Source organism: Ovis aries, chromosome 6 (assembly GCF_016772045.2).
Source record: "Ovis aries strain OAR_USU_Benz2616 breed Rambouillet chromosome 6, ARS-UI_Ramb_v3.0, whole genome shotgun sequence".
Lineage (NCBI taxonomy): Eukaryota > Metazoa > Chordata > Mammalia > Artiodactyla > Bovidae > Ovis > Ovis aries.
Genome location: NC_056059.1, coordinates 87,351,019 through 87,378,075, shown reverse-complemented (window position 1 = coordinate 87,378,075; position 27,057 = coordinate 87,351,019). Strand labels below are relative to the sequence as shown.

At 38.6% G+C, this 27,057-nt stretch overlaps 1 protein-coding gene across 7 annotated transcripts in view; it reads right to left on the bottom strand.

Moving 5' to 3' along the window:
- Positions 1-27,057, bottom strand: part of SLC4A4 (solute carrier family 4 member 4) — a 370,587-nt gene that overhangs the window by 173,259 nt on the left and 170,271 nt on the right. For 4 of the 7 annotated variants that reach the window (XM_042251504.2, XM_042251503.2, XM_060417184.1 and 1 more), the window contains exon 6: positions 21,929-22,108. In XM_042251504.2, the coding sequence (XP_042107438.1) occupies positions 21,929-22,108 (180 nt within the window). The remainder of the gene's footprint in view (positions 1-21,928; positions 22,109-27,057) is intronic. The other 3 variants (XM_060417186.1, XM_060417185.1, XM_042251502.2) reach the window with 1 other exon arrangement.

Sequence of the window (27,057 nt, the reverse complement as noted above, 5' to 3'; positions counted from 1 at the left end):
TTCACTTTCAGTTTTCACTTTCCTGCATTGGAGAAGGAAATGGCAACCCACTCCAGTGTTCTTGCCTGGAGAATCCCAGGGACGGGGGAGTCTGGTGGGCTGCCGTCTATGGGGTCGCACAGAGTCAGACACGACTGAAGTGACTTAGCAGCAGGCAGTACAATCTCTGTTGCAACTATTGAACTCTATCACTGAAGCATGAAAGCCGTCACAGACAATACATAAACTAAAGAGCGTGGCTGTGTTTTAACAAAACTTTATTCACAAAACCATGCAGTATATCAGATTTGGTCCATGGGCCTTAACTGTTCCTCCCTGCAATAGAAGATACCTAAATCAATTCAATATGGGTTCTACTTCACGATATGGGTCCTACCTCTATTGTAGACCACACACTACAGTAAGATATACCCCATGCAACAATACAAAACTGAATGAGACAAGGTCATAGGAGGTGGTACAAAAAAGGTGGCCTGCAGAGTTCAAGGTCAGTAGAGGGTATCTCAGGTTGGAAAGGTTTCAAGGAGAATGTGGACCTTGAACAACCAGCTGAATTTTGACAGACAGTTTCAGGAAGAAGGAGAGTATTCCAAGTGGACAGAATGTTCAGGACAAAGACAAAAACAGAGGGAAGAATTCGGCAAATTTAAGAAATGGTAAGCAGTTCTGAAATCTAATGCAGATAAACGGAAATGCAGCAGCATAAGATGCTGCTTCCTCAACCTCAGGGCACTGCCAATGGGCCTTGAATGCCAGGCCCAGGGGGGTTGGATATGATCTGAAATGCACTGACATGCCACTGACCATTTCCACATGAGGATGTCAGCCAGGAACGATAAGATTAATTGGAAGGCAGAGTTTAGGACACATTTCCCTATACCCAGTTATAAGCAGTGACCCCAGATAACAGGAAAAGCAAGAGAAAATAAGAATCGGAACAAAAGCATTGGCTGTAAGACCAGTAAGGAGACAAACGCAAGCAACATGACAGGTATCATTTAACAGACTTAGTTAATCTGTTAAATTAATCTCTTCCCCTCCCAATGCAGGTAGAAGGGAAGAGAGAATGCATAATCAAAGATGACTTTAAGGTTCCAATTCTGAAGGAAGGGAGAAAGATGGTAATAGACAGCAAGGTCAGGAAAATGGCCAGATTTGGTGATGAGAAGAAGAGTTTGATTGTGAACATATTCCACATACCACCATCTGCAAACAAGTGTGAATGTTCACAAGTCTCAAGCTCTTCTTGTTGGCGGGGGGGAACCTCTATTTTATAATTAAAGCAGATGGTCAAAGTTTTTTGAAATCCGTGCCTCTTAAATAAATCTCCCCCAAGTCCCCAGAACCCCAAAATACAACAGAATTTTAAGTTTTTATACTTTTCCCACCTTGATTCTTTCTATTAATAACTTCAGGAGTCAGCATATACTTTAGTCTCTTATAAATGCAGTATATCAATGAAATAAATAATGAGCCATCTTTAAGGAGTTCAGGATAAACAGTAACCAACACCCCCCCCCTTTTTTTAAAGTGGTAAGGGCTATCTGCATTTGAAGAATGTTGTAATTAATTCTTGGATACTACACAAGTTCTCTGAATGTCTATGTTAACTAAAAACTCTGAAGGTAGCTGTCAGATTCTTGAAAGATTTCATTTCCTATGGTCTTTTGAAAATTGTGACTACGAAAAGCTACACTGAAAGGATTTTGAAAGTTATACTTGGATTTCCTTTTTCCCTTTTAAAGGCCAAAAAAGGTATGGAAGAACCATACAGTAAATGATCAAATAAGTATTCCCAATCAAGAACAAGTCCACATCTCAACCATAGGATGGAAGGTGAATCAAGATGAAAATGCTCTAAATTCATTAGTTCCCTAAGAGAACTGACACTCTGTACCCCAAAGGTCAATTTAAATGGGTCCCCTAAATGAAGGTGAGAATGTGATAACAAAACACAATTCTAAAAGAGTATTGGCCCATAATAAATAATCTAAAAATCTCCTAGTGAGGACATCCCTGGAGGGCCAGTGGTTAGGACTCCAAACTTTCACGACAAAGGGCCTGGGGTTCAATCCCTGGTGGGGAAACTCAGATCTGACAAGCCACACAGCATGTCCCCCACCAAAAAAAAAAGAAAACACAACCCAAAACCCCAAAACCTAGTGAAACGCATCTTCAAAGATGGTCACAGCAAGCATGAAAGGGGCAGAAATCAGAACTGCTATATTTCTATAAACCCCACCACCCTTTTCTATGGTGGGTTTCCTAGCATCTCCCTGGTTGCTAGTTCAAACTGAGTTCCTTTCTCCTCCTCCCCTGACCTTCAATTGGTGCCAAGTCCTGCAGATGCCATCTCCTCACATGTCATGCAATATCACCACCATTCCATCCCCACAGTCACAGTCCTAGCCCAGATCCTCATTCTCCCCAACTGATCTCCTGCAATCATCTAACTCTCTCCCTACGTTCAGGCTTCTCCCTACTAATAATTAATTCCCTAGTACAGTTCTGTGTGTGTGCTCAGTTGCTGCAGTCGTGTCTAACTCTTTGCAACCCTATGGACTGTAGCCTGCCAGGTTCCTCTGTCCATGGGATTCTCCAGTCAAGAATATTGGAGTGGGTTGCCGTGCCCTTCTCCAGGTGATCCTCTCAACCCAAGGATCAAACCCATGCCTCCTAAATTACAGCAGATTCTTTACCGCTGAGCCACAGGGGAAGCCCTCTGATCATGCTACCTTGCTAACCAACGTTCACAGACCTTCCACAAAACAGCTTCATGATTTCACCACCTTAACACTCACATATTCAGTTCCCATCCCCTGTCTGCTAATTAAATGTGTGAATTTATCCCATGTCACATAAACTCTTTTCTGTTCTCAACAACCTAGTTGTTTTGATACTTTTCCCTCAGCGTAGTATCACCTTTCCGTGTCTCATCCTGCTTTGATCCACCCTTTATGGCCCATTGAAAAGTCTACCTTTCCCGAGAAGAATAATTCCCCCAGTTTGTTTTTTATGCCCACTGTCCATTCTCCCGACAAGCATTTTCAGAGAATATAACATATTCTACTGTTACATGCTGCAGACAAATAGGTCTGCCCTTATACTCTTGTGGTGGCACTGCTTCTCTCAAAAGTGCCAGCTGGGAACTTCCTTCACTTCTCTTTCTCTCCCACTGGACTATGAAACTAGAAGAGGAAGAACATGGGGAATGTTTGTTGACTTGAACCTGTTCAAGTGAACTCTCTGGGCTCAAGACTTTCCTAAAGAAGTTCCAAAACTCTTTAAGAAAACTCTTGAGCCAGAGAAAATTACAATTTTTATTTTATCAGTAAACTTTCCAAAAGTTAAAAGACTTGAACTGCTTAATTCCAGAAATGCCCACCAAGATGAAAAAAAAAAAAAACCAACACATTTTTTCCCCCTAAAGCAAAAGAGCCCCACTTAGATTTTAGTTCTTTAAATTCTAATGTTAACTGTACAACCTGGTTGTAAGATAAAACAAGAATCCATAGAATTGTACCACCATGGTTTCATTTTTAAAAATATTATTTAATATTAATACTTGGGATAATAATAATATCACCACCAGATAAGCACCTAAAAACAAAACAAAACCCTGAGCTGGACCAGGAGATCCTTGCCTGATAGATTTACAAACTAGACAGAAAAACACACACAAAGCAAAGTGAAGACAGATGCTGGAATCTGCAGAAGATGGCAGGAAAAAAACCCTAAATCCTCATTTTCTTCTCTAAACTTCAGACCTAAGAGTCTGAAGCAGCTGATCTCCACTGCCAATAACTGCAAAAGGACATAAGTGTTTTCTAAGGGGCTCAGAGGATGTGGGCTGTTAGCCATCAAACTGAATTCAGAGATAAGCACTCAGAGTGGAGACCCATTCTGAATCTAGCAAGGCAGGGTACGCACCTATGCTCTAATAATGGCAAGGCATTTAGGTGGGTATTAACTTGTCCTGAAAAGTAGAGGTAAAAGCTTCTCTTTTGTTCTCAGTGGCCCAGACTGGTTTTAGACCTGCCGGGGAGATCTCTAAGAGGAAATCATTTTTGGTTTTCTTCCAACTTCTAATTCAGTACCTTAGCAGCAGTTGAAATGAGTAAGAGTTGTAAGCGCACATCTGCCTCAGGTGACAACCAAGATAAGAAGCGCACAATGTAAAAATGATGAGAGCTTACTTCCCAAAAGCAACTTTAAAGGTAGCTTGTTAAAGGCAGCTGTCATTTCAAGTTAACACTGAAAATATCTTTTTGAATGTCTTTTCTAAGAATACGAAAAGATTAAATTAATGGAACCTTGTCCACAAAACTGTTTTTAGGTGATATTTTGGGCAGTTTTTATTATTGAAAAATAATTCTATGTCGACTATTAGAATGAACTGATCAAAACTCATCAAACTGAAGTGAGCAGAAATATGGGGAAATAATTTTTCCCAGTAAACAATATTCACTTTTGGTTACTGTGGTCAAGATGGGCCCTAAAGAAAACTGGGCTACTGGTTACTCTTAATGAGATGGTAGAGTGTCAAGGATTAATAAATATTTACTGTACAACTCCCATGTTTCAAGTGTGTACAATGCACTGCAGGGGATCCAAAAGCATGATACCCGGCCCCTGACCTAAAGGAGTTTTTAATATCACTGAAATGAAAAAATGCAAATAATGAAACAACAGACAGCTACATAAAACAATACACAGTAAATCCTCAACTGTGAAGCACAGGCATCAAGAACTATGACATATAGGACCTGAAAAGATCTTTTGTGTTTTTGAGAACAATTTTATAAAAGGAAATGGGATTTCATCTGGGCCTTACTGAATAGTTTTGGATGCCCATACTTAGAAAGGTGTTCGAAGAAGGGCCAAGGGATCAAGAGGGCACAGAAGTGGGGCTTACCACAATGGAAGCCAAGAGAAAAAGGACAAGCAGATTAGATAGAGCTTTGTACCAAGAAGAGATGAAAATGAGGTTGGCTAGGCAGATAAGATACTAGCAAGATTTAACACCACTTTGCACATCTTAATTTTTTTATATGTGTATATTAAATATATTGAACTGATGTCGTGGGTAACAGGAAGCTCTGGGAAGGTGACTGAGATGATATATCAAAGCTGTTTGTTTAGGGAGAGAATATATCATATAAATAGATAATGAACAGAATACTGTCTCATGACTAAAATATTTTCTTAGAAGGACTGGCCCAGGGTGTGGTCTTCAGTTAATTTCTAAATAGTTGTCATATTTCTATAACATGAATGAAATGAACATTTTGGTTAATTTCCTTGATACTTCATCCACAACAGTATATCAATGTCTAAATGCCTGACATGGAATAAATAAAACTTTAAAAGGATAAGAACAGCTACAATGTCTTAAGCAATTCCTATGAGCACTTGGCTAATAACAGTAAATGCTATATTCATTGAGGGCTGAGCAACACACTAAGCATTATACATTTTCTAATTTAATTCCCACAACAATCCTATGTTGGTAAGATTAACCCAGTTTTATGGCTGGGTTTTACGTAAACCCAAATGTACAGTAGAGAAGTAACTTGCCCAAAGTCAAGAAGTTAATACATGGTAGGTGCAGGATTCAAATCCAGTTCTGTCTGACTCCAAACTCTAGTGACTAAACTCTGTACCTGAATTAATTTTTTTCCCCAATTGAGAAAAATAAAGTTTACTAAAAGAAATGCATGACTTTCGCAGAGAAAATCAAGTGATTGTTGAAGGTTCACTGCAAGGTAAGTAAGTCTTTCTGGCAATGTAACCATGTGAATTTCCTATACCTTAACCTCAGTAAGACATCATTCATCAAAGTTATAGATGAAACTACTACATGATGAAGTTCAATTCCTGCCCAAGATACTTAATGATCTCTATGATTTGGGCAAGTTATTAAACCTCCCTAATCCCCATTTCTTCATCTGTAAACCGTGGATAACAACAGACACTTCATAGGATTGTTCAGAAAATTAAATGGTACCCCATAAAGGTACCAATCCTTAGCTCAAGGATTGTACCAAAAGAGTGATGAATTAATGTTTGCCTACTCATTATTATTCAACACAAAACTATCATTCAAGCTTCTTCAACCTACTGTACAGCAGAAATGATTGCAAAGTTAGTAGTTCAGTAAGTAGCCCTTCCTCTCAATTCTCCTGCCACCAAATTCCTATTTTTTATTCAAGATTAACCCCCAAATCATCTGGTCCAAAAGCCTCTTCTACCATCACAACTCCCAGGCCCAGCAGATGTTCCCATAATCTTGTGGGGGGTGGGGAGGGGTGGGTGGATGTGTGTGGGTGGGTATGGACTTTCAGTCATTTTACCTAACATATGCTACAATTGTTATCTATTTTACCTGCTTTCTTCATTAAAAAGGAAGCCCTGCTGAGCACAAGGACTCACTTATACATTTCTAAATACCCAGTGTCTAGTACAGTGCCTGACATGGACAACACATATTTATGTTTCTATGGGACATGGAGATTATGACTATGGTTTCTAAAAAGAGCAAATTCACTCTAATAAATCCTGGAATAATTGACCACAACAAACATTATTTTAGGATGAAGTAAAACTTCCCCCATTAAGTCATCTGAGAAAACATCTTCTCCAGTAAGTGAAATTTCCTTACACTAAGCAAAAAGCTTAATCAACAGGTTCATTTTAAGAAAGGTAACAGTATACAGCTAAAAGCCCAATAGTGTCACCATGAATGGGCTTCTTCACAACTAAAAGAAATTTATATCACATATAATCAAATTTGGAAATCTTGGGGGAAAGTTCATGTGTTTTGGGTACACATTCTCTTTTGGCTGTAGATATGTATATCCTATCTCTTTACAAAACAATTTTAAAAAATAAAGATTCTATCTTACGCTACATTTTCATCTGTGGCACCTACTGCCTTTCCGGCACTTAAGCAGTACTTAAGGGGTTTTTAAACCACTAACTTGTTGAGTTTTTCCTCTTGACCAGCATTTGAATGCTTTCAAACCTCCTGTAGAGACCTCATCTTCATGATATCTTCCTCACAATCCTCTGAAATAAGAAAATATGACATCATCACCTCCACGAGGAAACTGAGGTTCTGATGTATGTTCCATGGAGGGACACTGCCAGTGCCAAGCCTAGCCCTTCATCTCCAACTCTTTCCACTGGCTTATGAGGTATTCAACTTAATTCAGGGTGGCAGATCACACAGAGAATACATTATTACTGTCCTCTGCTAGTAGAAGAAATGAATCCATAATTGTGAATTTAGCAGTCTGTGAGCCTTACCCTTTCAGGCACTCTTGAGGACGCTTTCATTCAGTTAGTTACCATAAGCCCCATCTTCACGCCCTCCCACACCACCACCGCCACCATCCTTGCCCTTTCCCGGTCATTGACTTACTTAGCCATCCCACGCTGGGAGTGCGCCGCACTCGGGGGTCATCGTCCAAGGTGCGGGTTGCTAGGCAGGGCACTGAGTTCTCAAGCGGGCTGCGGGCTTTAGTGCCAGAAGCAGAAGACAGGAGGAGGAGGACACATGAGCAGCCACAGCAAGGATGAGGATGAAAGCATTGATTAAGAAGAAAAAAATACTAAAGCAAATCACACAAGCGGGTTAAAGGAGAACAATGACATATTACATTGACACACACCCCCTCCCATGACCCTCCATTCTTCGATGGAACAAATCCCAACACAGAATTTCAGAGCCTGAAACAAATCACACTCAATCATCATAGTTCCCCAACCACCAAAGGCTGATCCGCCCTGAAGCACTAATACACAAAACATGGATTGTACCCAGAGCGAAGATTTACATAATGAACACTAATCTCAAGATGTAAGAGCAAGACTGTTAATAATCCTGCATCACATAAGCACACACAGAGGGAAGTTACACACACTTGTGCAAGGCACAGGAAGCAGGGTGTTATATTAGCAAGGCACTCTCTTGTGATCTGTCCAACACACCCTTTTATGGATCTTCTACCCAAAGCAGAAAGCAACATCTCATATTTTGACTTAGGAAATATTTTCCTTGATGAATATAAAACTGGTTTTTAATACCCTTTGCCTCCTGTTTTTCAGCCCTTCCGCAACATGAGACTAGGATATAGATAAATCAATATCGTAATACAAATCCATTTAGAATGGCACATTAGTTCTCATTTTCTGTTGCTCTTTAATCCTTATTTTTAGTATAATTTTAATATGTGGTGCACCCATGCCAAATCTTAGACCACATCAGAGACTGAATAATGATGTAGGCTAAATAGATAGTATGGCTCCTCCAAATATTTTTAATCAACTGGAGAACACCATCAACTTCAGCTTGGAGATAGTTCCATTTGGGTTTTATGTCATCTGTTTTGCTATTCTCATCAAATGCCTCACTCCCAGTAAGAAATAGGCAGCATAATTATGCTTCAAGGGACAACAATGAGGTTGGAAACTAACCATCAGACTACATACAATTTGACTTGAGAGAGTTTTTTTCCCTTAGTAATATAGTTGTTAAATGATCAAAGTAACAAAGCAAGCATATCAAACAGAACCAAACATTAGATAATCTATTCACACAAGTATGCAAGTGACAGGGCAGACAAATAGTGCTCTTAAGGCTATTGGTGACTGCGGAGGTCAAGTTCTAAATTAAATCAATTACAAATTAATGTAAGTTGATGGCCAAATTTGGGCATTCAGCACATTATAAAATCTAGAAACATTTTTGTCAATTTATCTGTCTGTGTTTAAAAGCTGTAAATAAAGCCAGGACTTGTGAGCAGGCCATCTGTGCCAACACCTGTTTGAGGCAAATCTGATGTCTTTTCTTTGCAATCTGAATTTTTAATTGTTTCCCATAATTGAACTTCTTTGCAAGTTTGTATTGCACTAAGAAAAATGAAAAAGGGAAATGAACCAGTTGAGATAATTCCAAAATTGCTTTTGTTAAGAGGGAGGCATTTAGAAATATATATTGTCATATGGGCCAACTTTCACCTCCTATTTCTTCTGACAATGAGGGGACTGCTTGTGAGCCAATATTCCTGCAGGCTTCAGGAACAGAACGTCGCTCAGTCGTGTCCGACTCTTTGCGACCCCATAGACTGTAGCCTACCAGGCTCCTCTGTCCATGGGATTTTTCCAGGCAATAGTACTGGAGTGGAGGGCACCTGCTTGTGAGCCAATATTCTGCAGACTTAGCTAAAGGAAATGAAGGAAGGCCAGACTACTGGCTGCCATTTATCTGGGCCCAAGAAAGGACCAAGGAAAATTCCAGTTCAATGACAGCAGACAGAGGTTAGGAATGCAAAGTAAACTAAAAAGAGCCTTCACATTCTTCAGCGGCTGGACAATACAAAGTTACCCAAATTTTATCACCGATACCATGGCCTGCTCCTAAAATAAATATGCTCCAAAACTCAGATGCTGATGACTGGCTTCCCCAAACAGCTTCTCTTTCCTCTACTTTCCCTACAACATGTCAGGGTATTATTAGTTGGGAACTAAAGATGGAAACACCTTTTTGCATATACAGCCTCCGTGAATGCTGAGCCTCACCATCAAAGGGACAGTGGAATGGAGCCTGGCACACACTGGCAAAGAACCTGGCTCCAAAGACAAGCATGAAAACGAAATTGCCCATAGAGACTTGGCACCTGGGTTTTAGGAAAGCTGATTGGAGCCATCTGGCTGCTTACCCTCATGAAAACTGGGAGGCTCACAGCATCCATTACTTGTATTGGCAAATTCCAACATTTTGATTGTTAGACCCTCCCTGTACTTCTGTGCAGGAAGAGATACAAACTCTGTAACCCTTTTATGTTGCTTTTCTTTTCTTCACAAATTTACTCCATAGACAAAATGGTAAAAAAGCTGTTCTTAAAGCCAAGCCAAACTTTATGATTATACCATGATAATGATATATTATGTAAGCCTTTTCCAAATAACATTTTCATTGTACTTCTTCTACACTTAAGCTACAAAATAAACAACTTAGCTTTGCTACTATCTTACATATTCTCTTTTAAATCATTTTTCCCTGGCTTCGGGCATAAACAAGGTAGAAACTGGTTTATATTACTGAGACTTGATGAGGAAAGATAAAGCCCTGAAGAGTTCTGAGTGACGGTTCCCAATATCTAGACTAGAAAAAGGTGTTCTGAACAGGATTTTTTTGTAATGATTCATCTTTTCCTTGAGAATCAACTTGTCTAAAACCATCAATCCTAAATCTGTTCAAGTAAGGGTGTCCCTACTTGAATCGTGCAAATAAATCCCCCCCCAAAAAAGCTTCTCTATCAATTTTTTTTACAATCTTATTAATTTAACTACTGTTAAAATTTTAGGACTCTTTCAGGATTGCAGTGTTGTATGTATTCCACACCATTATTTAGCCAAGAAATTTAACTCAGGAGTTTAGCATTATTTCACCCATAAACACATGACATGTTGCCTAGAAATCTCCATTTGGAAAGCCAATAAAGATGTCCAACTGCCACCTTTCACATAAATTTCTGCCTAGACATAGAAAGACCTCAGAGCTTGTCTAATATCACAATATGACACAAAGCGAGAGCCCTGGACTCACTGATGTGTGGGAAATAAACTGGTTGAAGAAACTCATGACCACTGTAGCTGAATCAGAATACTGTTATTAAGTATACTAGGTTCCTCTATTTTTATGTGTTTAGCTAAGTTATTTCACATATCTAAGGTGTTTTACATTTCTTTAGGTTTTTCATCTGCAAATGGAGATACGCTATAGAAACTTTAAAAACATAACACATGTACACCCATGGCAGATTCATGTCAATGTACGGCAAAAGCAATACAATACTGTAAAGCAAATAAATAAACTATAGGTATGAAAGTCAGATAAATAAATAAAAACATCCTAGAGAGCAATACCTTGTGTATAATAATAGGTGCTCAGTTAATGGGAGGCAATACTGTTGCTGCTGTTACTACTCTATCACTGATGGAACCGTGTTTCCTTTATTCAACATCCTGAAGGGTGTCGGAAAACATGGAAGGCAGCAATCTTGGCCTCATTTGATGCAGCTTTAATTTCAATATGTCATTTTTAAGAAATCAGGTTCACAAACCTGAAAAAAAATCTCCTTTTTGTCCTTTGTACTTTCACTGAAACAGGTTTGAGTAAAATGAGACATGTTTAGTTATTCTCGGAAGACTTTGGTTTTCTTTTCCCTTTTTTCTTTTTGGGAGACATGGCAAAGAGTACACAGTGCTCACATCTCACGTCTCCACTTGGCCTTCCCTCATTCCTCACGTTTTCCTGTCCTTCCCTTTGCTCTCCTCTCCTCTCTAGTCCTCTCTCATAGGGACCAGGGCAGAGAGTAGGATAAACACTACTTCCCTGTCTGCTTTTAGAGTAACCTGGGGCTGAGGAGAGAGATTTCACAACGGCATCTCCATCAAGATCTCAAGCCTCAGAAGAAGATTTACTCCTGGTTTGGCAGCAGAAAATCAGTTAAGGACTCCTTTTCAGAGAAAGAAAGTAATGGAGAAGAAATATTCTTACATGGTAAGATAAGACAATGACAATTATTCCATTCCTTTACTCCATTACAGACCCTGGTTTTGTAAAATAGACTGGCAATTAGTAAAAATTTTAAATACATTTATTTCAACATCCTGATATATATATATACATATATAAAATTTATTAATGAGTGTATTAAGTCACTTTAGTCATGTCCAACTCTTTGGAACCCTATGGACTGTACTCACCAATGGGGCTCCTTGATCCATAAGATTCTCCAGGCAAGAATACTGGAGTGGGTTGCCATGCCCTTCTCCAATATTATTACTGATGGCTAAGAACTATCGTTGCTCAGACATATTAATCAATCTTCATACTCCTAAGTTAAAAACATTATAAAGCCCACGAGTGGCATCTCCTTATGTATTATTTGGCATCTGTAACGTTGATAATGAAAGTAGCACTGTTTTAAAAACAGAACTCCAAGAATGCTTTCAAATATGGAGTAGTAGGGGAAAAAAACTAAGAGATGCAGAAGTTAAAAGCATACAAAATAAAGGTGGGGAACTGAAGCTCTGTATTCGGTTTTAAATCTGAAAGGCACTACATTTTCCCCTTAAAACCTTTCTGAATAATAGTTTTCCTTACAATGGTATCTCACATAAGGATTATTAAATACTTCTCACAAAGATATCTCATTTACTCCTGGTTGTATATGCTGAAGGAGACATTACTATCCCATTTTACATGTATAGAAACTGAGGCTTAAGACTATAATAATGTAAACTGCTCAAACTCATGCTGCTGCTAAGTGTTTCTCCTGGATTAGAATGAAGCCTAACCATGGAAAAGATGGTGTGTCTTCAAGGAGATTATCAAGTAGGCTTTTAATATCAAAACCTAAACACTTACTTGTGTTGTATCTCTTAAGCCTGACTCTTCACTGCCATAAAGAGCAGACTAGACTAGCAAATACTCAGAGAGTATGACTCTTGGAGAAAACTGTGTTGTTTATTTAACAATCTGAACATTAAAAAGCTGGATGTTCAGTCACCTGCCCAGGAAAATAAAATAAGAATAGTGTCTGATAGATGGTTTAGAAATACTTCTGTTATTTGATCACTGTTATTAAAGATTACATTTATTGAGGCATTTTTCTAGTAACTTTCCATGGATGGGTTCATTTAATCTAAGGCTAAGAAGAGCTTGGTCATTCATTGAATTCTGGCCAGGACATTCATCTGTGCTGTGCAAATGAACGGAGAATTAGAGTTCTCAACAAAACAGATGGATGTGTGCTGCTGGTTTTGGAAAGAGCTGATTATACACAGAAAGGCACCTGGGAAGCTGACTCTCCTCTGAAGGTGATGGAGGCCTGCGAGCTGACCTATCTTAGAACTGGAGAAACACGATGACCGCTTCTGGGACAGAACTTTTGAGGAAAGTCAGGGAATTGTCTGCCTTCCCCACTGATTCAGGGAGCAGGTTTGAATTCAAGGGTATGGAGGGGAGAGGGGAACTGCAGGGTAGAATAACCCAGACAGAGACTACTGGGATAAGCTGGAATCCAAAACCCGGATAAAACCTAAGAATGTCTACAGGGAGTGAGAAAGCTGCCAAACCAGGTAGTGGTCCCAGCCAGATCCACCACGTGCCAGCATCTAGGCAGGTTGACCTAATACCCAAACCAAGTAGCTGGAATATGTCTAACCTCCAACTGGGTGAAAAGCAGTGAAAGCCTAGCTAATTCCACTTCCATTTCAATGAGGCCGAGAATTAACAGAATAAAACACTGATTTCTTGTCATTGTTTGTTCTCTGTTGCTAACCACTATTTATGTTACTGTAGGTGATAGCAAGAGACTACACTTTTTCCCTGGTGACTCAGATGGTAAAGAATTCGCATGCAATGCAGAAGACCTGGGTTTGATCCCTGGGTTGGGAAAATCCCCTAGAGAAAGAAACGGCTACTCACTCCAGTAATCTGACCTGGAGAATTCCATGGACAGAGGAGCCTGGCAGACTATAGTCCTTGGGTTCGCAAAGAATCAGACACAACTTAGCAACTTTCTCTTTTCACACTTTTTAAGGGGCTTCCCAGATGGCACTAGCAGTAAAGAACCTGCCTGCCAATGCAGGAGACATTAAGAGATGTAGGTTCAATCCCTGGGTCAGGAAGATCCCCTGGAGGAGAGCATGGCAACCCACGCCAGGATTCATGCCTGGAAAATTGTTCTGTTCTAATGTTAGAAACTGCAGGGTAGGAAAGAGCTAGGAATCAGCATACTGCCTGGAAGTTAACAATGAAAAGAGGAATTTGCAGAAAAAGTACAGGGTAGGAGCAAGTGGTAATGCATTTCTCATAACTGATAGAAAAAACAGAAGGTAAATTGAGATAAAATTCAGAGATGCCATCAGGAGCAGGCCCTGGCTCCCTGTAACTACAGAAGAGGCCACAGTGCATCAGAAGCAGCCTGATGAGGTCTAGAAGCAGTTGCCCTGACATGGAGCTCCCCTCCAAACCCTCATCTACCTACTGGAGAAAGTCTTAGATTCTCAGTGTGGTTTAGGGTTTGCCTGACAGCCAGCAAAGAGGAAAATCAATGACGGGGACAGACTATTCTGCAAGAGGGCAGTGATGAGAAAGAGTTTCCTCCTCTCCCGCTACTAGTGAAATGGTATCACTTACTGAAGGGCAAAGGAAATAAATCAGCAACATATCCATGAGATTCTTCCCAAATGGTGAGTTATAGAGCAAATATCACTCCAGAAAATACCGTCACTCAATATGAGATTTTTCTTCCTTACCTGTGCTTAAACATATAATATATATAATTACATATAATTTAATATTATTTGTTGCATGATGGTACTATCATATCACTGTATATAGTACCAGTGATGGTACTATGTACAATTACTATTCAAAACATTTTACATGCATTATCTCATTTAATTTTCATTTTACATTTTATAGATATAGAAGCTGAGTACTAAATTAGCTTCACAATTTTTCACTTAAAAAAATAATGAAAATTGGGGTCATAAAAATGGATTGGGCAATATGAAATTCATAGTCTGGGTCTAGCTGGATAACCAAAATCATTTCTCAGTAAAGGGCATCTCCCAGACCACGGAGGGCAAGGATTTTTATGAGCCTAGGGAGTAGAAATGAAATCAGGAAAACACCAGGGACAAATTCATGATAGCACTGCCCAAATATCGATAAAGGCAGTGAAAGCTGAATACTCAAATTAAGGTTCTTGGTCTTAAAGTTGGGTCTTATTCATCTTTTGTAAGACTAGACAGTATATATCAAAAGTATCCATTTAAGTGGTAAATGACATTTTTAAAAATCATATAATCCTATAAAACATAGCTCTTTATAACAGAGTTACCAGGTAACCTTGTCAGAAACATACTACTAAATATTTTTGAAAGAATACCAATTAGGCCCAAACTTTCACTTTCTAATAAAATGTAAACTAAATATACCTTATTTGACTTTTAAACACTATTAAGGAACATTCTTGAAGAGATCTCTAGTCTTTCCCATTCTGTTGTTTTCCTCTATTTCTTTGCATTGATCATTGAGGAAGGCTTTCTTATCTCTTCTTGCTATTCTCTGGAACTCTGCATTCAGATGCTTATATCTTTCCTTTTCTCCTTTGCTTTTCCCTTCTCTTCTTTCACAGCTATTTGTAAGTCCTCCCAAGACAGGCATTTTGCTTTTTTGCATGTCTTTCCATGGGGATGGTCTTGATCCCTGTCTCCTGTACAATGTCACAAACCTCCATCCATAGTTCATCCGGCACTCTGTCTGTCAGATTTAGTCCCTTAAATATATTTCTCACTTCTACTGTATAATCATAAGGGATTTGATTTAGGTCATATCTGAATAGTCTAGTAGTTTTCCCTACTTTCTTCAATTTAAGTCTGAATTGGGCAAAAAGGAGCTCATGATCTGAGCCACAGTCAGCTTCCGGTCTTGTTTTTGCTGACTGTATAGAGCTTCTTCATCTTTGGCTGCAAAGAATATAATCAATCTGATTTCAGTGTTGACCATCTGATGATGTCCATGTGTAGAGTCTTCTCTTGTGTTGTTGGTAAGAGGGTGTTTGCTATGACCAGTGCCTTCTCTTGGCAAAATTCTATTAGCCTTCGCCCTGATTCATTCCATATTCCAAGGTCAAATTTACCTGTTATTCAACAGAATGGGAAAGACTAGAGATCTCTTCAAGAAAATTAGAGGTACCAAGGGAACATTTCATGCAAAGATGGGCACAGTAAAGGACAGAAATGGTATGGACCTAACAGAAGCAGAAGATATTAAGAGGAGGTGGCAAGAATACACAGAACTGTACAAAAAAGATCTTCAGGACCTAGATAATCACAATGGTATGATCACTCACCTAGAGCTAATGTGAAGTCAAGTGGGCCTTAGAAAGCATCACTACGAACAAAGCTAGTGGAGGTGATGGAATTCCAGTTGAGTTATTTCAAATTTAGAGGATGATCCTGTGAAAGTGCTGTACTCAATATGCCAGCAAATTTGGAAAACTCAGCAGTGGCCACAAGACTGGAAAAGGTCAGTTTTCATTCCAATCCCAAAGAAAGGCAATGTCAAAGAATGGTCAAACTACCGCACAATTGCACTCATCTCACATGCTAGTAAAGTAATGCTCAAAATTCTCCAAGCCAGGCTTTAGCAATACGTAAACCGTGAACTTCCAGATGATCAAGCTGGATTTAGAAAAGGCAGAGGAACCAGAGATCAAATTGCCAACATCTGCTGGATCATGGGGAGAGCAAGAGAGTTCCAGAAAAATATCTATTTCTGCTTTACTGACTATGCCAAAGCCTTTGACTGTGTGGATCACAATAAACTGTGGAAAATTCTGAAAGAGATGGGAATACCAGACCACCTGACCTGCCTCTTGAGAAACCTATATGCAGGTCAAGTAGCAACAGTTAGAACTGTACAGGGAACAACAGACTGGTTCCAAATAGGAAAAGGAGTACGTCAAGGTTGTATATTGTCACCCTGCTTATTTAACTTATATGCTTAGTTTATCATGAGAAACACTGGGCTGGAAGAAGCGCAAGCTGGAATCAAGATTGCCAGGAGAAATATCAATAACCTCAGATATGCAGATGACACCACGCTTATGGCAGAAAGTGAAGAGGAACTCAAAAGCCTCCTGATGAAAGTGAAAGAGGATGGTGAAAACAGTTGGCCTAAAGCTCAACATTCAGAAAACGAAGATCATGGCATCTGGTCTCATCACTTCATGGGAAATAGATGGGAAACAGTGGAAACAGTGTCAGACTTTATTTTTGGGGGGGCTCCAAAATCACTGCCGATGGTGACTGCAGCCATGAAATTAAAAGACACTTACTCCTTAGAATAAAATTTATGACCAACCTAGATAGTATATTCAAAAGCAGAGACATTACTTTGCCGACTAAGGTCCGTCTAGTCAAGGCTATGGTTTTTCCAGTAGTCATGTATGGATGCAAGTGTTGGACTGTGAAGAAGGCTGAGCGTCAAAGAACTGATGCTTTTGAACTGTGGTGTTGGAGAAGACTCCTGAGAGCCCCTTGGAGTGCAAGGAGATCCAACCAGTCCATTCTAGAGGAGATCAGCCTTGGGTGTTCTTTGGAAGGAATGATGCTAAAGCTGAAACTCCAGTACTTTGGCCACCTCATGCGAAGAGCTGACTCATTAGAAAAGACCGTGATGCTGGGAGGGACTGGGGGCAGGAGGAGAAGGGGACGACAGAGGATGAAATGGCTGGATGGCATCACTAACTCAATGGACGTGAGTTTGAGTGAACTGCGGGAGATGGTGATGGACAGGGAGGCCTGGCGTGCTGCGATTCATGGGGTCGCAAAGAGTCGGACACCAGTGAGTGACTGAATTGAACTGAACTGAACTGAAGGAACATTCTTAGGCTTTAATGTTATTCTTTCACAGTAAACTAAAATAATACAGAATTATTACCTAAGTATCTCTGACCAAACTATTAAATAGAACCATAGGAAACTGTTGGTTGCCAACTATATTTTACCCACAAAAATGGCAACTGTATATGGTTCAGCCTAAAATAATAGAAAGAAAAAGACGGTAAGTAAAGGAAAATCTATCACCAGAGGAAAGGAAAACCTCAGTAATTTTCTTCCTGTGACACTAACTTGATAGAAATGCCTCCATTAATAAATTGAGCTTGCCTCAATATATAAAATATGGCACTTGCCTCAAATTTCATACCTGGCAGATATATCCACCAGAATTCACAGTTGTCTTGGATAAGTGGAAATTTCACAATAATTAAGATATTGTAAACCTGATTCTTCCCTAATTTATTACAAATAAAAATGTTTTTCATTTCTTTTTAAAATCATTCAGTCATCTTAAATCCAAAGCCACATCACGATCCTAAAAAATTTAGCCATGGATAGACAGTGGTGGGCTGTGGTAGTGGGTGTTTTGGTAAATGTTTGAGAAGCAGCTCTCTGGTGAAAAACTTGTGCATGCTTGTGCGTGCATGTGTGTGCGCACGTGTGTGTGTGTGTGTACAAGTGCAAATGGGTATGAGTGGTAAATTTTACTGATTTAAAGATGTATAGCATACATACAAATAATAAATGTACAATACTCTATTGTAAACTGCATACAGCCAGTTGATTCTCATACAATGCTTTTGTTGAGTTTTACCAAACTCTTCTATCAATAGCTGACTTACAGTTGCAATTGACAAACAAGCATAAGCCTAACACCCATGTTGAACATCCATTATCATATATGCTATCGAGTAAGACAAAAGGGAAGCAATGAAAATGTATTGACTCAATCATCAATGGCGTGGGTGATTCCTTCATTAAAATGACTAAAAGTTTTTTAATACTGAAAGAATATTTCCTCAATTCCTTGTACAATTCACATTCTAACAGTTGTTATGGACTGAATGCTTTCATTCTCCCAAAATTCATATGCTGAAATCCTAACCCTAGATGTAAAGGGTGCTAATTCCATTTATGAAGACTCTGCCCCAAATGCCCCTCCTCCTAGTACCATTACACTGGGGGTTAGGATTTCAGCATATAAATTTTGGCTCCCATAAGAGCATCCTTATAAAAAGAAATAGGAGAAAGATGATTGATTTCTCTCCTCCACCTGAAGATAGAATGAGAGCATCCTTATAAAAAGAAATAGGAGAAAGATGATCGATTTCTCTCCTCCACCTGAAGATAGAATGATAAGGTGACCACCTACAAGCCAAAGTGGGCCCTCACCAAGAACCGCATTTGTGGCTTCTTGATCTTGGGTTTCCCAGCTTCCAGAACTGTGAGAAATAAATGCTTGTTCTTTAAGTATTTATAACAATCTTTGGTAACATATTATAGGAGCCCAAGCTAAGACATTGGCTATCAATATTACATAGGTAAGCTTAACCTGCATTATTAGCATTTTCTCTAACTCTTTTTAAAGTTGTAAATAACTGACAAAACAATATATCAAGTGCTGATTTGTAGTATTTGCTGATGTCTATGGTGTTTACACCACCATCAGGACTGACTGCAAGCTTCCAGTATAAAGTCCCTGAATGTAGATTTGGGAAGAAGTAACAGTAACACACTATTTTATAGCGCAGCCTATAGTAAAATAAGCAGGAGAAATGGCACCCCACTCCAGTACTCGTGCCTGGAGAATCCCATGGAGGGAGGAGCCTGGTAGGCTACAGTCCATGGGGTCGCAAAGAGTCGGACACGACTGAGCGACTTTACTTCACAGTGCATTTTGAGTATTCGTTAACATTATTTTTAATATTAATATCTAATTGTATGTTTATATAATCTAATTTTAATAGTCGCTGTGTTTAACAAACAGTCCTCAAAATTCCTGATAACAACTGGCCCTTGCAAGGATATAAGAGGTGGCACATGACTAGGGAATGAAAAAATTTCCAATTCTAGAGTAACTCCAAAGATTTCAGCCATTAACTGTACTGGTATTCTTATAACTACACCTGGCAGCACTCTGAGTCTATATTCTAGTCTGTGATAGAAAACCAAGGTGCTAAGTTTATCTACATTTTTACATGGAGATATTAGAATCTATTCCAACTACCATAGATAAAAGATTCCGATTTATTAAAGTAGTAGGAAATGTTCTATACTTTTTTAGAATTTTATCCTAAGAACATTTCATAGTTGTTAAAGATATTAAGTATTTGAATCCTAACATACAAAGATAACTTTATGTATAAACTTGCAAGTTAAGAACAAGTGCCTCTAGAAAATCAAAAATTTGCCATCTGATAATTTATAATGTATTTTGAAATCACCTGAAAGTCATTCTCATACTATTTCTCAAGGCAAAACTTGCCTCTAGATATTTAAAAGGCCAAAACAACATGTTTTAAAGGCATAGTCATATTCCATGCTTTAGGGTGTTAGCTGATCAGCTGACAAGTCCGAAAGAAAAAGAATCAGCTGCACTTCCTGCTTGCCTCTGCCCAGCATCTGAGGCATTTCACATGTGAGAAGCTGAGTGATGAAGGCAACTGCAACTTTTCTCTGAAGTACAAAGATCTACTGATAGGATAAAAGACTGAATGACGAGCAGTATCAGCTCATTAATTGTATTTCACATCCAAATACTCTCCCCTAAAGCACAAGATACTGCCACAAAGACCCAACCGTTCCTAACTTTTACTCTACCTACACATCCAGGAAAATTAAGCTCATACCACACTGGTGGTGAAGGCACCCTTGCTCTGCCATACTCGTTCCTCTTCTCATTGCAAATATAACAACATTTGAAAACAATGCTTGCTTTTTTAATACTACCGCTGACTTCGTGATAAAAAATAAATCTCCATAAAATTTCATTTTATGTGAGACAGAGGTTAACAAATAAGATACTAAAAAAGAGACTTGTACTTTAAATGCCATAATTTTTAAAGTATGATTTGTTCTTAAAATTATTTGTGACATCAGTTTCAACAAACTGTTTATCACATAACATTTCCAGCCATGAAACTATTCAAAATGCAATTTAAAAAATAAATAAAATGGGAGATGCAGAGAAATCAAAACATTTCCTGTCAGCAGCAATATTCCAGATGTGATAGAACCATCAAATTGTCATAGGAATGTTCTAGATTAGATTCTTCCTTTTGTGAATGCTCTTTAAAGAGTATTCTTATTTTAATTATTTATAACCTGGTGTGCTTCAAAAAGAGAAACACAGCAGCAATGACATAAATATAAAAGTTACTCAACAGAATTGAACTTTTCATCTGATTCTGCTTATTTACTAAACACTCATTTAAAAAAACAATGTGGAATGATTCAAAAATATAGCAAAGTTTGCTAATAGTAAGCTCTCTCCCAGAAAGCCATTAATTTTAATATTAAGTAAGAAAACTCAATTTCCAGAAATAGAGTCAACTGAGTTAGAATTCAGTTTATACACTTCACTTAGTCCATCTTTTCTATGACAACATGTTTTATATTATTCTGAAAGTGCAGCTGAGAACAGCAAATTAAAAGTTCCCTTCTCTACTCATTTTTCTTAACACCAAAAAGACTGGGGGTGGGATGGAAGAGGCCTAGTTTGACCAGTCCAATCCTTAGCAGGTCTTTACACCTTAATTTTCCATACCTCATGAGAATAACTTCTCCCTTCTCAGCCTACACCCAATTATGAAATTCATTCAAAACAAAGACAATGATACAGAAGACAGACACTTTGCAAGAAATTCTGGTAAATGTAGAAGAGTGTAAATAAAACACAGGGCCTTTCCTATTATTACATAATAGGTCTAATATCCTACCTGAATAACTATTCTCACATCTATCATGTAGCAAAAGAGCAGATTGGTTTTTTTAAGCAGTAAAAATAATATTGAACCTTATTTTGATGAATGACCATTTATAGGCTGGACACCATCTCATATATCAAGCAAACACTTCACAATGCGAGATTTCAGACTACCTATCAAAGCTTAGTCTGTCCTCCTAATTCTGACAAACTACCATGTCAAAAGCATATTCCTTGATGTACTCAATAATATACAGGCATGCTGATTCATTGGAAACATTCAGTTGTTTCATCACTGCATTATTACCAAACCCCCTCAGTCAATCAGAATCGAGGTATATGGAGCAACCATGGCGTCTTGGCATTTGCAGCCTATAGTAATTGCTGAAATCTTTCCAACAAGACTGCCAATCTGCCCAGTTGGTTAAAACATGTCACTATGAAATGGTTGTGGCATATGAGTTGAGAAAAGAAGAAATAAAAAGAGGGATTTTTAAAAAAAGGTGACAAGAGGTGGAGTCCAGTGAGGAAGACAGGTAAGAAAGAGCAGCAGCCAGGCGGCCCCTGCATTACCATTATCAGGGTTGGTAAACATCCTACTTGCACTGGAGACGGTCTTCCCAATGTCAGCCAGGGATCGAAGGTTGGATTTCTTGGTTTGATGCCGGTGCTTCCGGAGCAAAGTATAGGTCACCTTATCCTTAAGGTCAGGTTTCAATAGGCCTGTCTCAATCTGATGGTCAACAATCATCTCTGAAATAAAAACAAAGCGAAACCAAAATTCAGTCACAAGACCACAAAGGTAAATTTTTTTAACTCATTTTTTAGTAAGTTGTTTAACTAAATTTTTAAACTCTAATTTTATGGATGTTATCCTCAAATCAATATATTATTTTTCAATTTCCAAATTCCCACTTTCTGTGAAGGTAAAGATACAGGGTATAGTGCTACTGGCATTAAAGAGAGTTAGAAATATTCCACTATTAATTACATCTTTGGAGAGGAAGATCTGTCTTGTAAATTTTTTTCAATCCTGGTTGAGAGTGAATTCATATTAATCACATTCTTCTATGAGTAACACAATAAATTATGCTTTCCAATTGTTTAAAAGATTAGAAAATTTCATGTACTCTTTCATAGGAAGTGTGCCAGAAATATAAATGATACGAAAAAATCTTGAAGAGACTATATAAAATTTAGCATCATGTCATTACTGATTTTCTTAATCTATTCTCCCAAATCCTTGCGTAAGTTCCTTATAATAAGACAAAGTTAAAAAAAAAAAAAAGATAATACCTTTGCCCACATCAGGTTATTTGAACACTAATTAATCCAGTGAAAGAAAGGTTAAAGTACAAAATTATACCTTAGTCTTTTCTAAGAAGGGAGGTTTATTCTTCCTGTTTAGATCCAAATAAAGCCTTTACCACATATTCTATTATTCATTTTAAAGTATAACCTGACCAGAATTTTCTAGAAAGTTTAATATCTTAGTTTTTCTACAAAAAAAAAAAAAAAAAACCTAAAATTTCTACTAGCTTTAAACTACCTTCTCACACTGTTTACAAAAATAAACTCAAATGGGTTAAAGACGTAAATGTAACACCTCAAACCATAAAACTCATGGAAAAAACATAGGCAATATACTCTCTGACTTCAGTGTCAGTAATATATTTTTTTAGATCTGTCTCCTCAGGCAAAGGCAACAAAAGCAAAAATAAACAAATGGAACTACATCAAAATAAAAAGCTTTTGCACAGTAAAAGAAACCATCAACAAAACAAAAAGACAACCTACTGAATGGGAAAAGATATTTGAAAATAATATATTTAATAGGGGTTAACATCTAAAGTACTAAAGAACTCACATATTTCAATATCAAAAAAAATTTCAAAAAGTTTAATTTTTAAGTGGGCAGAAGATCAGAATGGATGTTTTTCCAAGAAGACATATAGATGGCCAACAGACACCTGAAAAGGTGTTCAACATCACTAATCATCAGGGACATGCAAATCAAAACCACAAGGAGATATCACACCTATCAGAACGTTACCATCAAAAAGACAACAAATTAGCAAGTGTTAGTGAGGATGTGGCAAAAAGGGAACCCTTGGAGAAGGAAATGGCAATCCACTTCAGTGTTCTTGCCTGGAGAATCCCGTGGGGAGAATCCCGTGGACGGAGGAGCCTGGTAGGCTGCAGTCCATGGGGTCACGAAGAGCAGGACACAACTGAGCAACTTCACTCTCACTTTTCACTTTCATGCATTGGAGAAGGAAATGGCAACCCACTCCAGTGTTCTTGCCTGGAGAATCCCAGGGATGGGGGAGCCTGGTGGGCTGCCGTCTATGGGGTCGCACAGAGTCAGACACGACTGAAGTGACTTAGCAGCAGCAGCATACTGTTGGTGGGAATGTAAATTGGTGCAGCCACTACAGAAAATAGTACGGAGGTTCCTCAAAAGACTAAAAATAGGACAATCACACAGCCCAGCAATTCAATTTCTAGATTCTTGGACAAAGAAAACAAAACACTAATTCAAAACAATATATGCACCCCTATATTCACTGCAGCATTATTTACAATAGCCAAGGTATAAAAGCAACCTAAGTTTGCACTGACAGACGAATGGACAAAGAAAATGTGATATATAACTTTAATATATATGTGTGTATATGTATATGTATATATATACGCTGCTGCTGCTGCTGCTGCTGCTGCTGCTGCTGCTGCTACTGCTAGGTCGCTTCAGTCGTGTCTGACTCTGTGCGACCCCATAGACGGCAGCCCACATATATATATAAAATGAAGTATTACTTAGCCATAAAAAAGGACTGAAATCTTGCTTTTTGTAACTATATGGATGGATCTAAAGAGTATTACACTAGGTGAAATAAGTCAGACAGAAACACAAATACCAAATGATGTCATTTATGGAATCTACAAAATAAATTTCACTTGTGGAATCTACAAAACAAATGAACAAAAACAGAACATGACCAAAAGACACAGAGAAAATAGTGGTTGCCAGAGTACGGGAGAGATGAAAGGGTGGGCGATGCAGATGAAAGGGATTAAGAGGTATAAAATTCATTCTGAAATAAATAAACCACATAATGTAATGATAGCACAGGGAATACCATCAATAATAATATGCTAATAACTCTGTATGGTGACAGACAGTTACTAGACTTTTCATGGTTGTCAATTCATGAAGGTGAAGGAAGGAAGGTGAAGTCACTCAGTTGTGTCCGACTCTTTGAGACCCCGTGGACTGTAGCCTACCAGGCTCCTCCGTCCAGGGGATTCTCCAGGCAAGAATACTGGAGTGGGTTGCCATTTCCTTCTCCAGGGGATCTTCCCAACCCAGGGACTGAACCCAGGTCTCCTGCATTGGAGGCAGACGCTTTAACCTCTGAGCCACCAGGGAAGCCAATCCATAAAGTATATAAATGCCAATTCATAATGTTGTACACCTGAAACCAATACAATATTGTATGTCAACTATGCCTCAATACAATATAATAAAATAAAATAATCTTAGAAAAATCTTTCCCCCAAATTTCTATTCACTCTTTTATTTTCCAGAATGGTTCTAACTAGAAAGGATGAATGTGCTTCATAGAAATTGCTCCATGAGTGTGTCTGCTTGAAGGACATGTTTTACTCTATCAGAAAACAAGAAGTCCTCTTTCCCACAAATCAACATGTCAGCAGTAGGACATAAATGTAGCCTGGTGGCATCCCCCTGTAATGTCACACCACAGGTTGATACTCCTTTGTCCAAAACGGGGCACAGGAGAAACTATCACAGAATCTGTATGAAATAGGCAATGGTGGAACACCACCTCATGTCTGTGGTTAGGAGTTGGGTCCCCAGCAGAGAACCAGAACAACGGGTCCCGGGCCCACCTTTTGCAGACACATGGCTGCATCGAGCACACGTCAATTACTGTCCTCTTGCACAAACTTCTCTGTATACAAAAGTGGAGGAGAGAACAAAAGCTCTTCTTCTCCAAAAGTCTGACAAGAAAATTAATGGGTACTGATAGGACAACAGCATCTTCCAAACACGGACATCTCTTTTTGCAAAGAGAAGTTACAGATGTTCAAGGGGCTTTGTTTGAGCATGACTGTACCTCTCATGAGTCCTCTTTTTAACAAGCACTCATAGAACTGGTCTCACTGTGAGAGCTGACAGTTCACACAGTGCACAGTCAACTTCCTGGGATCCAAGGAGAGGCTGAATCCAGGCTTTCCATCACATGCCTTACACAGATGCTGTCAATGTCACATATCACTGGACCACTTTGTAGACAGCCTAGGAAAGGCAGGAAGCGTTTCTACCATAGGAATGTTTTGGCTTGAGAGTGATAGCTCTGAGTATTTTTAACTACACAACCCTTACTCAGTAAAACTCTCAGAACAGATCCTGTAATTATAATTAACCCTCTGTTCCATATTAAAATAATTAAGTGCTACTGAACACAAACCTCTCTCCTTTCCCTTGAAGTCTCAATCAAAGTGGAAAGTCCATTTTACAGAAGAACCATAAAAATAAACATACAGCCCTGGCATATCTACTGCCAGCATATCAAACTCCTACTCTAATTTCAGGGTTGTGGATTAAAGTGTTTCTTATCTACCCTTTCTTGGCACGGCCTCCCTCTATTCTTGCCTTCCCCTGTAATCTCAAACTAATCCATATATAATGCACAGCCAGCCCTCTGTTACTAATTTCTGGAAATCACCAGTTAGAACACATTAAAACATCTGTGTAGCTTATGCCCTTTATTAAGTTTCCATAAAAATGGCCCACATTACAGGGGTCTCTTAAGCATAAACTACAAAACCTTTCAAGGAAAGTGGAGGCAGTTAACATTTTACAGCTACACTGAAATTAAGCCTTCAATATTCGAAATCCCACCAACACTACCAATAGAGAGAGAAAGCGCCTGCTCAAAATGTTCCCAGAGGTGAAAGGAAATTCAAAAAAGCATCAAGTTCAAACTCTTAAACAGATGAAAGAAAGCGCAAGAGAGGAGACACTCACAGACACAGCTTTAATAGGGCAATGCCCCACCCCCCTGACTCCAAATTAAACCAAGTTTTCTGATTCACAGTTTAGATCTTTTTCCATATCACACAATACTTCTCCATATTTTAAAAGGAAACACTAGACCAAACGGGGAAAAAAAAATGAAGAGAAAGATGGTCATTCTCCCCCCCAAAAAGATTAAGGGTAATATTCTTTTAAAAAACACGCAAAAGCCCAAGAAATATACAGTTTCAAGACTAACCGAACTCAGATCTATACAAATGTAACCCATTTTATGTTAATCTATCCAGTTGGCAAAATTTAAAAGACCAGTCTCCAGCGATGTGAATGTCTTATGTAATAGACAGTGTCAATGACGACAGTAACAACCAGGACAAGCTTTCTCGAAGGCTACTTGGGCAATACAAAACAAACCCCTTTACAATGTTCAAACCCTTTGAATATTTCACCATTAGAAACCCATAATCAAGAAATAAGCAATTTCACAAAAGAATAACAAAAATGTTCATTTCTTGTCTTTATGATAAACACTTGACGGCAACTTAAAAGCCCAATTATAGGTTAATAACTATTTTGCAGCCATTAAAATGATGTTTATATTTATGTTTAGTAACATGGAAATATTCCTACTATGTTTTTCAGT